Here is a 12,382-nt window from a genome sequence, read left to right as displayed (position 1 = left end):
TCTGAAATTTAACCTTCTAGGAAACCCATCTGATGGAAGGTGATTGACCCTCATTGTGTCACACACATTAATTCTGCCACACCTAGAAAGCTCCTGAAGTTTCCCACCACTCAGATAGCCACCTTCATTGTGACATGTAACATGCCTCCAATTTACATCCATATCCTTCCTGTGCCCACACTACCAACTTCAACTCACCTGGGTGATAAGGAGATAGAGTTTCCCATGTAAGCGAGAGAGTTTCTGCAAAGTCTTCACTCTGCTCTCCATTAACTGATATAACATTCCCAACTGTGGAACTAGATCTGGCAACTGGGTGGATATGGAGGATAGGAGAGGGAGAAAATGAAATGTTAGTCACATCACTTGCTCTACCTTGCTCACATCAGATACAGTTCTCCCCGAAGAGCTTCACCATGCTCCCTCCCCTCAGTGTTTTTAAAAAACATCTTAACGCACACCTTTTAGAGGAGGCTTTTTAATGTTCCATTTTTGGTTCTATCTAGTAGGTTCTTTAGCTTTTTATAATTTTCAGTTTTTTGCTTTTAAAGTAACTTAATTTGAACCTAATGATTGCGGTTTTTAATCTGACTTTTAACTTGTTTGTTTAATTTGGTTAATTTTATTGTTTTTTATTGTATCTTGTATATATTTTATTGTTGTGAACCACCCCGAGCAGTAGTGCACTGGAGGGGCGGAGTATAAGTATTTTAAATAAATAAAATAAATAATAGAGGAACACTTTGCTGCCACCCCTCTGCTAGATACCCACGCATCTGCTAGATACTAAAAGATAAACATTCAGGCTGGGTGTAATGAAACCCCATGTTCTGAAGGCATGGCTTTCCTTGCTTAATCTGGAGACATCTAGCCTGAGAGCTGTGCTGCATCTCTCCAGTCATGTTTTCAGAGATTCTCTACCAAGCCTCTACGGGAACAAGAGTTTCTTGAGAAGACCTGAACATCAGAGATGAAGGCACACTTTCATGGCTTCATCTCAGCACTATGCAGAACTACAGAATTAATTTGGTGCCACATGTATTCCAATCCAGCTGGCAACTGGTACTGAAGTTTGTTCAGGACCAATCTGGGTCTTTTTTCTTCTTCTTTTTTTTTGCAAGATGAGACTACATTCTGCTCACCACTTTCTCTCCATCCTGTAATGCAATTACTGAATGAACAGGGCACATGATGAGCACCTAAGAAAGCAACCCAAACTGGACTACACTGAATAACCTCCTTTGCCTCCTAGCATGAAGTATGATGCACACAATACAATCTCGAGGTAACACTTGCAGTTAGAAGGTGTTTTTTAAAAATCCATTAAATCTTGCGCCATAAAGGCAAAAGCATCAGTCAAGCTATGCAGTTAAATGCTATAGCTCAAATGCAGAACCACAGCCTTGAAATATGGGCAAATTACTACTATACAGGTACCATTTTGCAAAAAGTACACACTTTAAAGCAAGGCTGTACAACTTTGAGCCTCCTGCAGACACTCCTGCAGACACAGCTCCCATTATAACAGACTACTGGCCAATGTAGATAATGAGAGTTGGGGGGCCAAATTCGTGACACTTTAAAGCAAATGGGCCTACATTTTAAACTTAGAATTGTACATGGGGGACCACTTGCATGCACACACAGAGGGACAATTTTCAACAATCCCGTTTCTTCTACAGTTGTCTGAGCCACCTCAAAATATGTCCTTGAGGGTCCTGCAGGAGTCTCCCTTCCCCTCCATGTGTGTGCACAAAAGTTACCTGCTTGCAACTCTTAACTGAAATGCAAGGCATGAGTTGTAGAACCAGTAATTCCAGACACAAGAGAAAATTTAAGAACAAAATGAACATTTTAAGCAGCTCTGGTAAACAGGAAACAATGTGCTTACCGTTGAAAGATAGGATGCATGTATAGTTAACACAGACTTCAGCCAGCGGACCATTTGTAAGGCACTGAAAAAGAACAGTAACCAAATGCACTGTTTTTACTGAAAAGGGTTATAAGATATTTACATGGGAAATATCTGATGCTTGAAGATCATAAATCCTATTGTTTATTTAACATATTTGTATACCACCAAAACAATTTTTAAAGGTAGTTTACTTACAAAGATAGACAAATGAAACAACAGTAATAAATCAATGGTATTCACTACACCATTAGTGAGATGCAGTGTTTATAGCAGCGGTGTTCACACCAGTCAAAACTTTATCAGAGACAAATGACCACACACGTATGAACCAAACAACCCTATAAAGCAGGCCTGTTCAACTTTGGCCCTCCAGCTGTTTTTGGACTACAATTCCCATAATCCCCAGCCACAGTGGCCAAAAGCCAGGGATTATGGGAGCTGTAGGCCAACATCTGCAAGAGGGCCAAAGTTGAGCAGGCCTGCTATAAAGTGACTGACCATGGGTCCATCTAACCCAATATTATGTCCCTCTGATTGTCCCTTATTGTCTAGGGTCTCAGGCAGAGGTCAATCAAAACCACTTTAACTAATGGCACCATGCAACCATTTGGAGGAAGCTAACAGTTTATTGATCAAGGGGTGGATTGGAACTATTCTGTCACTAAACAGTTATACATTTGAAGTTTGCACTCTAGGCCACTGAGGAACACCACCCTCTGTTTCAGAGAAAGCTTTCTGGATTATTCTAGTTGTATTTGCTCACCCCACCCCACTCACAGTACAAGCCACATAAGAGTATTGAGTAGTGACCATACAGATACATTGGTAGTAAACCAACACCTACACATGCACTGTGACATTTTTCAAACCTATTTGGTTTAACATAGGTGATGTGTAACAGGTAAAGCAACTTTTAATCATTTAAATAATATTCCTTCTTCATATGCCATGGATCCCCTAATGGGTTGCCATATTAGAACTTTGGTTTTCTGGCAGCCATGCTAATTGACCCAGGAGAAGTGCTATGGCTCAGATTGTGAAACAAAATCGTCCTGTACTGCAGACACACACTTAGATGCAGTTAGGCAAGTACTCTCCACATAACATGGTAAATTAAGGTGTGGGCAATAGGAGCCTGTGGCTTCAAAAGTTCCTTATTTTTAGGGTTAGAAGGAATATCTTAGTTTTTATAAGACTTTACTAGCATTTGTGACTATAGGAAAAGTTTAAAATAATCAAACATAAATTCCTTCAAATGTAGTTCCTCAAATTAATCAGAATGCAGAAGGGAAAGTAAAAATTAATTTGCAAATATCCAAGTGGCATTAAGATTTGTGTGGTTTTATTTTGTTTTGTTTTAAGTGAAGAAGCTCAGTGGCACCATTGGAATTAACTTGCTTGCTGGAAAAAAATAATTGCAACCAAACAGCCCAACCTAATTCTTACTGCAATGCCCTGATTCTGCTAAGGAGATCTGTATGTGTAAGTAGGCTTGCAGTATCAGGAATTGAGAGCTTAAAACAGATCTGCATCTGACTATGGCTAGCTACAATGCTTTCAACTGGACAAAAATTCAGATATGCATCCCCATCCATTTTCTGGTGCAAATAGTAGAGTTTAAATACTATTTAGCAACTAAAGCAGGATTGGGTATCACAGTTTTATCACACACTACCCCTATTTACATTCTGGTCAGCAGTCATGCAATCTGTGTACAGTGTATAAAGATCTGTACGCAGATACCTTTAGTAGTCTTCCTATCTGTGCCATGCATTTGAGAAGGCTGTACCCAGGTTCACTTTTAAAACAAATGAAGTCATTCACACAAAAGCATGTACATGTGTATAGATATCTGAAAGCGGGTACAAGAAGGTCTGAATAGGGCTACCACATAATACTACTACTATGATGCCTCTTTGGCACAACCCCCTAGTCCCCCTCTCCTATAGTAACTAAGTCCAAGTGCATGTAACTACAATAATCACATATTTCTTCCCTTGCTTATCCCACCTCCAGTTCCCTCTCCTCCTCAGTTGCCTTCCCTTGTCTCCCTTGTATCGCTATCTAGACTGCATGCCTCTCTGGGCAGATATCTGTTCTCTCATTGTTTGCTACTACTAATACTAATAATCTGAAGCAAAATGTTCTCTTTTAAAGGTTGATCATTTAAATTTCAGATCATCTTTACTTACCTGTAAGGGTGACCTTGCAACCTTTTTGTGAGCTAAAAGAGGGAAGGGAGAGGAAGAAAGAGAAAAAGCTACTTAGAAATACCAGTGATACCAAGAAGTTTCATCCAAGTTCAACACATAAGTCAATACTGCAGTTTCACAATACTTTCCTGCACTGCAAGAAAAGCATTATATATTAAATAATTTATATTAAATAATTTATCCCTAGATTTATTATGGTATTCATTCTCCTACAGCAATAGCAAGAGAATTGAGATAAATCTCTCTTCCCCTTCCCCTCTCTGATGCCTGGCACATAGGAGACTGTACACCAGATGGTGGGAACTGTAGTCTGTAATGTTTCTGATCTATGGCAGAAGCAACAGAAAGACCACTGCCAGCAATTCTTGCATCTGGCACACTGAGATGACTACTCCAGGCCAGGCATGCGAGAGCAGAGCAGTGAGAGAGAAACATCTCCCCAATTTCTAAATTCTGGGGAGGGCGGGAACGTTTTTTTTCTTTCTTATCTTCCCTTCCTCGCTAACAAGTCTGACTAGGCAGAGTTCACCTATCACTAGATTGAACCAGTTCTCTTCATCAAGATGCAGTTCAAACATTCTTAGGTGTAACAGTCTGCTTCAGAACATGTTTATGAATTAGGTTTCCCACTGGAAAACTCTGCTAAAGGTAAAGTGTGCCATCCAGGGCGTAGCAAGGTTGGAGTGGGCCCAGAGACAAGATTTTAAAATGGGGCCCCCCTCACTGAAGCTCAGCTCATGAAGTAAAGAAATCTTAAATAAGGCTGAATAGTGGTTACAAAAAGCATAGTTTTTATATATATATATATATATATATATAAAAATAGAGAGAGAGAGAGAGTTATATTTAGTTATATATATATATAGTTATATATATAGTTATAACCTATGTGCCACAATAGAACAAATTATTTTTTAAAAGGTTTTGTAAACTGTAGACGATACAAGTCATTTAAAGGTACTAGAGAAAGACATGCTGTTCTGGTAACTCCAGGTCTTAACACTCACATCAATTTCGGAGGATGAATTCAACTGAAGGAAAACCGGGCGGGTGCACAGCTGGGGGAGTCAGTCATGTGACTTGCCTCTGGCCCCCCCCCCCAGGCAGTGGACCCCCAGACAACTGTCTCCCTTTGCCCTATTATAGTTATGCCCCTGCCATCAAGTCGATTTCGACTCCTGGTGCCCACAGAGCCCTGTGGTTTTCTTTTGGTAGAATACAGGAGGAGTTTACCATTGCCTCCTCCTGCACAGTATGAGCTAATGCCTTTGGGCAACTTCCTATTTTGTGCTGCTGCCCGATATAGTACCAGCAGGGATTCGAACCTGCAACCTTCTGTTTGTTAGTCAAGCATTTCCCCGCTGTGCCATCTGCTACTACTGGAGTGCTAACAGACAGAATATAGAGCATTGCATAATAAACCAGACCCATGATAAACCAGATACCTCATCCATGAATATCAAATTCCATTGAATGGGAGTAGTCCACCAAATTTCATAATTGTATATTTGGCTGACAAATGTATGACAAGACTCTAACCGAACTTCTGGAGCATGTGGCATACCATTTCTAAGCTTGCTTACAATGCAGTAACTCTACTGAGATATCACAACTGAATTCTATATGACAGTGGGGAGAACCTTTGGCAAGCACCTGTGGCTCCCAACACTATGACTCTTAGAGTTGAGACAACCACGGGCAATTGCAGAAGGAAGAGATCACCCTTCCCCTCCTTGCACAACAGATAAAGTGGCTGCGATGGTGGATATGATCATCCAGTTTTTCCATAAGCTTCATGAGCAAAAGACATGTAATCTCTGCATCACAAGAAAAGTGTCCATCAGGACGCATCAAAAGTAAATTTGAAATTGCACTGTCATAGTATCCAAAACTTAGACAAATACAGTGAATGATATGGGTATATACCAATTTTTCACTTTATCAGAATGATCATTTATTACACTTTGATGCAGCACCAACAGCTGCCCTGAGATACACAGCCAAGTCATTCAGAGGCAACTCAGTGGCAGGTGGGCAATCCAGTTCGTGCTGGATATCGGGCATGGAACATGCTTCACTGAAGATGACAACTGCCTCCACCACCTCCATCCTACGAGTCAAACCCTTCCTGGGAACGCTGGTGTCTAGGGAGATTTGGCAGCTTGGACTTTCTAATGTATAAATTGGAATTGCTCTTCCAATATGTATAAATTATATGTATGTATAAATCCCAGTGCTCTTAAATTGTTTTAAAGGGTCTTTGATGTTTGTGAACTGCCCTGAGGCTATTTTGTAAGGGCGGTCTAAAAATCAAAACAAACAAACACACACTCCCTTGCTTCAACTTGACATCTTATGATTTTTGAGAACCAAAGGCTCCCAATCTTAAATGAACAGAGGCACCATTCCTGTTTATTTTGTCTATATTTGGGTTCCTTGAATTAGTAGTCCAATATAAAGTTGGTATTATAGTAACTAACATGTGATCTCTTACCTCATGCAGCAGTGGAATGACAGCATATACAGGCATTCTGGCTATGGTTTTCTTTATCATTGCTTCCTTCTTGATTTGGAGCACTTTCTATTAGGACAACAAAAATGGTCAGTGAAGGAACCATGTTAGTAAGTATAGCACCAGTGCCTGGAGCCAATGTGGTTCAATAGGTAGCATGCTTTAACTCAACTGGGGAGACCAAGTTCAAAACCCCATTCAGCCATGAAGCTCTCTGCATGACCTTGGACTAGTCACCATCTTTCAGTCTCATCTACTAGTGCAGAACTATAGTGCAAAATGTTTCACCTCTACTTACAGTACCTGCTGTATTGCCGATCAGGTTTGTCAACAGTGAGCCTATGAGAAGATAACCATATGCAATTTCAGAATAACTCATTTCTATAATTGGTTTTTGTCCTTATCCCTTTTCTTAAGAAATGTGTATAAGTTTTTCTTGAACTGCATATTGGTGAGCTCTCAATGAAAGGTATAGCTCTACAGTTCCAGTATGTATTATCTGATTTTCAGGCTCCCCCCACAACAACCCTAACCCTCAATCACTGCTGGAGATGGAACAGCTAGATTTTGTTTTGTTTTTAAAATGTGGGAACAGGCATTCTTCTTCGTCCCAGAAACTTAGTGTGCAATCTGAAGTCGGTGCCCAGCACCTGTGAGGCTGATTTAGACATTCCTTTAAGACTATTAAGATGCAGACTTTGGGCTCCTACAGCATGCCTGGTTCCCTCTATCCTGTTTTTTGCTTTGCTTAATATGTATCCTGATGAAGAGTTCTGGGGAACAGAAAGCTTGATTAAGACCTTGAGCAACACCTAGGCTCATTAGTCATAACTATCTCTCTTATTTATTTATTATTTCTCTATGTAAACCAACCTGAGCCATTTTTGGAAGGGAAAATTGAAATTGAATGAATGAATATAATAATAATAATAATAATAATAATAATAATAATAATAAGTAGTAGTAGTAGTAGTAGTAGTAAAAAGATCACACAGACTGACTATGAACAAAGGCATGACAAGGTAACAGGGATGATACACTGGAACATCTGCAAAAAATACAAGCTACCTGTAGCCAAAAATTGGTGGGACCATAAAATTAAAAAAGTTGTAGAAAATGAAGATGCAAAAATATTATGGGACTTCCGACTACAAAGAGACAAACATCTGCCACACAATACACCAGATATAACTGTAGTCGAGAAGAAAGAAAAACAAGTTAAAATAATTGACATAGCAATACCAGGGGATAGCAGAATAGAAGAAAACGAAATCGAAAAAATCACCAAATACAAAGATCTACAAATTGAAATTGAAAGGCTGTGGCAGAAAAAGACTGAAATAATCCCAGTGGTAATTGGCGCCATACGTGCAGTTCCAAAAGACCTTGAAGAGCACCTCAACACCATAGGGGCCACAGAAATCACCATCAGCCAATTACAAAAAGCAACTTTACTGGGAACAGCCTATATTCTGCGACGATATCTAGAACAGCAACAACACTGACAATACAATTCAGCCATCCCAGGTCCTTGGGAAGGACTCGATGTCTGGATAAAACAAACCAGTCAATAACACCTGTCTGACTGTGTAAATAAATAAATAATAACTAAGCTCCAATGAAATCAATTAGACAAGTCCCATTAATTTCAAAGGGAATTAGACATGACTAACTAGTCCGGATGTTGCCCTGTGTGTCATTTTGGCTGGCCCTAATAAAGGTATTACTAGACGTGGTTGTTGGATCTTTCTAGCGGACCAATATAGCTACCTGCAATTTCTAAATCCACCCTGACCAGCTTTTTAAATGTCAGACACTAGATTGTTGCATATACATGAATGAAGCAAAAATGCAGAACATCCTTAAGAATGAACATTTAGCCTTCTATGAACACCACAACTAATACATACATTTAGGATCTCGGGATCGTTGCTTTCCAACCCTTGAACTAAAAGCACTGCAAAGTTGTCAGTCTGTGGAAGGCCTCCTGATGAGGATTTCACTTTCATCACATCAATATCCATTGCACCAAGGCGGTCTTCAATACTCTCCTATAGAATAAGGGGGGAAAGTTATTTCTCCTTACACATTTAGCGGTAGCTAAATAGAGGATAATGCCCACAAATAAATTAGCATTGTGTCTTCTGGCACCACCCACTGAGAAGCAGAACCCATCTTTAACAGTACTATGGTTGCCTGTGCTAACTAAAACAAACCACTCAAGTCTTCATGACTTAAGCAACAGAGTGGTTGAGTTCAATATAATCAAAATGAGACTGCTGAAGCCAACAGCACAGCAACACAACCTACTAGAATGCAGCAGCGCAAACATCAAAACAAGGGCAATTTACATAAGAATGAAGTATATTCCCCTATTAGCAGAGAGCCAGCTCTTCTCTTGCTTGCTCACCTAGAAGCCATCCTTTTTAAGGTTGACAGATATTCTTGATTTCATGTTCCACATGCCAGAGAACAAACACCCTTACGAGATATTTTCCTTCATTCTACAACACTGTAGGAGCCGAACTCCATAAAGAAAGGACACAACAGCTCCATCGCCTCATTGTGAAACCCTAAAGCAACTTTTCTTCCATAAACATTTGTTGTAGGAGACCAAATGGATGACTGAAGAGCTAAAACCTGGCTTGGAATACATGTTACTGCATGACAAGATCACATCGAGTTACCTCTTTGCCACCTGCCTTCCGTTTGGTTTCAATTATCTCTTTGCAAGATGACGACTGGATAGCGGCACTATGCCCTGGAATCCCAGGCAGTAGTGTTTTGACTTCAGAGTTCACCATCGGAGTTTTTACCTAATTAAAAATAAAAATAATAATAATAGAAGGGAAAAAATCCAACTGAATACATTCACAGTTATGGGTGCCATGATCAGCAGATCAGTCTTAAAATATATTTAGCATGACAGAATTTCTCTGTAGGGAAATTTCATTTTAAAATATCACTCAAAGAAATGAGCTACCAGGTGCATCTTCTGTGAAATTAAGTAGGCCAAACTGACCTTTTCAACTCTTTCTTAAGTAACTGAAGGCCACTGTTGTTGGAGAGGAAAGAAAATTAGCCATATGCACAGGCTTATCAACCAATAACAGCTATCAATGGCGTGACATACCAGTCCTTAATTAACCCAGTGACTTCTCACACACTTTTATTAAAGGCATATTCTGCACTAGTTAATGTAGTCAAATCCCTCTGACTGGGTCGAGTGCTTTTTGGGGAAGAACCATAGCTCAGTAGTCACGCACATGTTTCACATGCAGGTGGTCCCTGGTTGAATTCCTTGGCATCTCCACGTAGTGCTGTCTGGAACCCTGGGGAGCTGCTGCCCGTCAGTGGACAATGTTGAGCTAGAGGGACTAAGGGTCTGACTCTGCATAAGGAAGCTTCCCATGTCAAGTTAAATACAGTCATCCTTTGCCAACCAGTAAGTCCACAGAAAATGGCCTGAACACTCCTTGAGTTCTATGTCAATTAATTATGCCAAAGCTATAAGTGGAGGAGATGCCTCTGCTTCCCACGTGCATTCTGCCTTTGTAGTTCTTGCAACAAATGTAGTGAACTCATATGGGCTCTCCTCTTTTGTTTAACCTGCCTGTATCTGAAACCTCGGGGAAGAGTAAACCCTTTACCAAATTAAGGGAGACAACAGGACATGATCTGGGAGGCAGTTCAAGGTTTTTTTAAAATTAAAAAAAACCTTGACTTGCGGACACACTGGGGAAAGGTTTTAGAACCCCACAATACTAACTGATGTAGTCATCCTAGGACTGAGAATCTTACATTGTTCAGAGAACAGGTTTACACAGAGTTGCTAAGCTCTACAGCAGGACAGAATGGTTAAATATTTATTATTGGTAGACATCCAGACTATAAGTTGCAGGGAATGCTTCCATTTGAACACAGGAGTAGGGAGATGGTAGTGCTTTCATTTGTACCTGCTTATATGAAACACTATGCACAGTTTGGGGAGGAAATGATGACTTTAGCATGAATTTTGACTGGATATTGCAGACAACAAAAACTGGATTACAGAGCAAATGCCACAACTTCTTAACAGAATCCCTGCTGAGCAAAGAGGTACTAGGGATGTGCACGAAACATCCCTTTGTCAATTTGAGATCCAGCAAAACCAGATAGTTATATCAGCAACAGTACAGCATATTATACTCAGTGCTGAGAAAAGGACCAACAAAAGGAAGTATTTTTTCACACAATGTATATATCTCTGCCACAAAATGTGGTGACAGAAAATAGCCTGGATGGCTTTAAATGGGATTTAGATAAATTCAATGGTCTATCAATGGCTACTAGTCTGAGGGCTATAGGCCACCTCCAGCCTCAGAAGCAAGATGAGAGCCAGCGTGGTGTAGTGGTTAGTTAGAGTGCTGGACTAGGACCGGGGAGACCCGAGTTCAAATCCCACTTCAGCCATGATACTTGCTGGGTGACTCTGGGCCAGTCACTTATCTCTCAACCTAACCTACTTCACAGGGTTGTTGTGAGGAGAAACCTAAGTATGTAGTACACTGCTCTGGCTCTCTGGAGGAAGAGTGGGATATAAAATGTAAATAATAATAATAAGACTCTAAATACCAGTTGCAGGGGAGTAACAGTAGGAGAGAGGGGATACCCTCAGCTCTGGCCTTTGGGCTTCGCAGAGGCATCTGGTTGGCCACTGTGCAGAGCAGGATACTGGACTAGATGGGCCTTGGGCCTGATCCAGCATGGCTTTTCTTATGTTCTTAAGAAAGCCACAAAATCCAAGCCTTCCCTCCTCCTGCCCCAGTGTATCCTCTTCTTCAAGAGAGGCACAGTATAAGGGCTTTCTCTCTCTGCCTCCCAGTCCCTCTGAAAACATTCTGAATTTGCAATTCCCTCCTTTTGTGTTCCCATGCCCTCGTCCAAGCCAATGTGGACACAGTTGCCCATGACAACACTTTATTTGTATGATAAGCCAACCAAGGAGATCACAAGCCAATCAGTATTCCCTCTAACAGGGATTTCCAGATGTTGTTAACTACAACTCCCAATCCCCAAGCAAAAGCCATTGCAGCTGGGGATTCTCGGCTGTTGTAGTCAACAACATCTGGGAATCCTTGTTAGACGGAACACTGAAGCCAATCCAAAGCCAGTGCCAGAAAACCAATCAGCAAAAGAAAAGGGGGGGGGGAACCCTCCAAAATGGTGCTTGGAACATCAAAACATTTTGATCGAAACGGGGTTGTTTTGCTCTGAGCTTGAAACAGGCCCTTCATTTAGAGGGCATTCTGTTTCGAGCTCAAGAGACTTAAAATGGCCTGTTTCGAGTAGAAATATTGGCCAGTGAAACATTCTGCACACCCCTAAGATGCATCTTTTAAAGTGGTGATTCTCTTATATTTAGCAGGGGGAGAGCTAGCTTCTTATCCAATTCCAGCACAGCATCCGTCCAGTGGTTGATGCTGGTGTTTATGTTTCTTTTTAGATGAGAGCCCTTGAGTACATAGAACCATCTTCTGTATTTTATATTTGTTTTGCTATGTAAACCATTTTGAGAATATTTGTTGAAAAGCAATATATGAATATTCGTCATCATATTCACAGAACATGAGTGAGAGAAGCATAAAGTCTTATGTGCAAGAGAGATTTTCTACATGGTCCTCAATAATCAATACAGATTCAGCTCATCTCCCATTTTTCTTGCAAATTCCTGAGTTTTGCCTATTATAAAATAGTCATAAG

The 12,382-nt window shown here is 40.5% G+C and overlaps 1 protein-coding gene across 1 annotated transcript in view; it reads right to left on the bottom strand.

The window, feature by feature from the left end:
• The window catches only part of WDR43 (WD repeat domain 43), a 37,632-nt gene that overhangs the window by 2,781 nt on the left and 22,469 nt on the right, over nt 1–12,382 (bottom strand). The window contains exons 10-15 of the mRNA XM_053306509.1: nt 9,328–9,456; nt 8,551–8,691; nt 6,623–6,709; nt 4,108–4,139; nt 1,892–1,955; nt 199–312 (exon numbers count right to left, since the gene is read on the bottom strand). Coding sequence (XP_053162484.1) covers nt 199–312; nt 1,892–1,955; nt 4,108–4,139; nt 6,623–6,709; nt 8,551–8,691; nt 9,328–9,456 — 567 coding nt within the window. The remainder of the gene's footprint in view (nt 1–198; nt 313–1,891; nt 1,956–4,107; nt 4,140–6,622; nt 6,710–8,550; nt 8,692–9,327; nt 9,457–12,382) is intronic.

The sequence above is a fragment of the Hemicordylus capensis genome, chromosome 1 (assembly GCF_027244095.1).
Source record: "Hemicordylus capensis ecotype Gifberg chromosome 1, rHemCap1.1.pri, whole genome shotgun sequence".
Classification (NCBI taxonomy): Eukaryota; Metazoa; Chordata; class Lepidosauria; order Squamata; family Cordylidae; genus Hemicordylus; species Hemicordylus capensis.
Note: the sequence above shows the minus strand (reverse complement) of the source record. Positions and strands in the feature narration are given on the sequence as shown.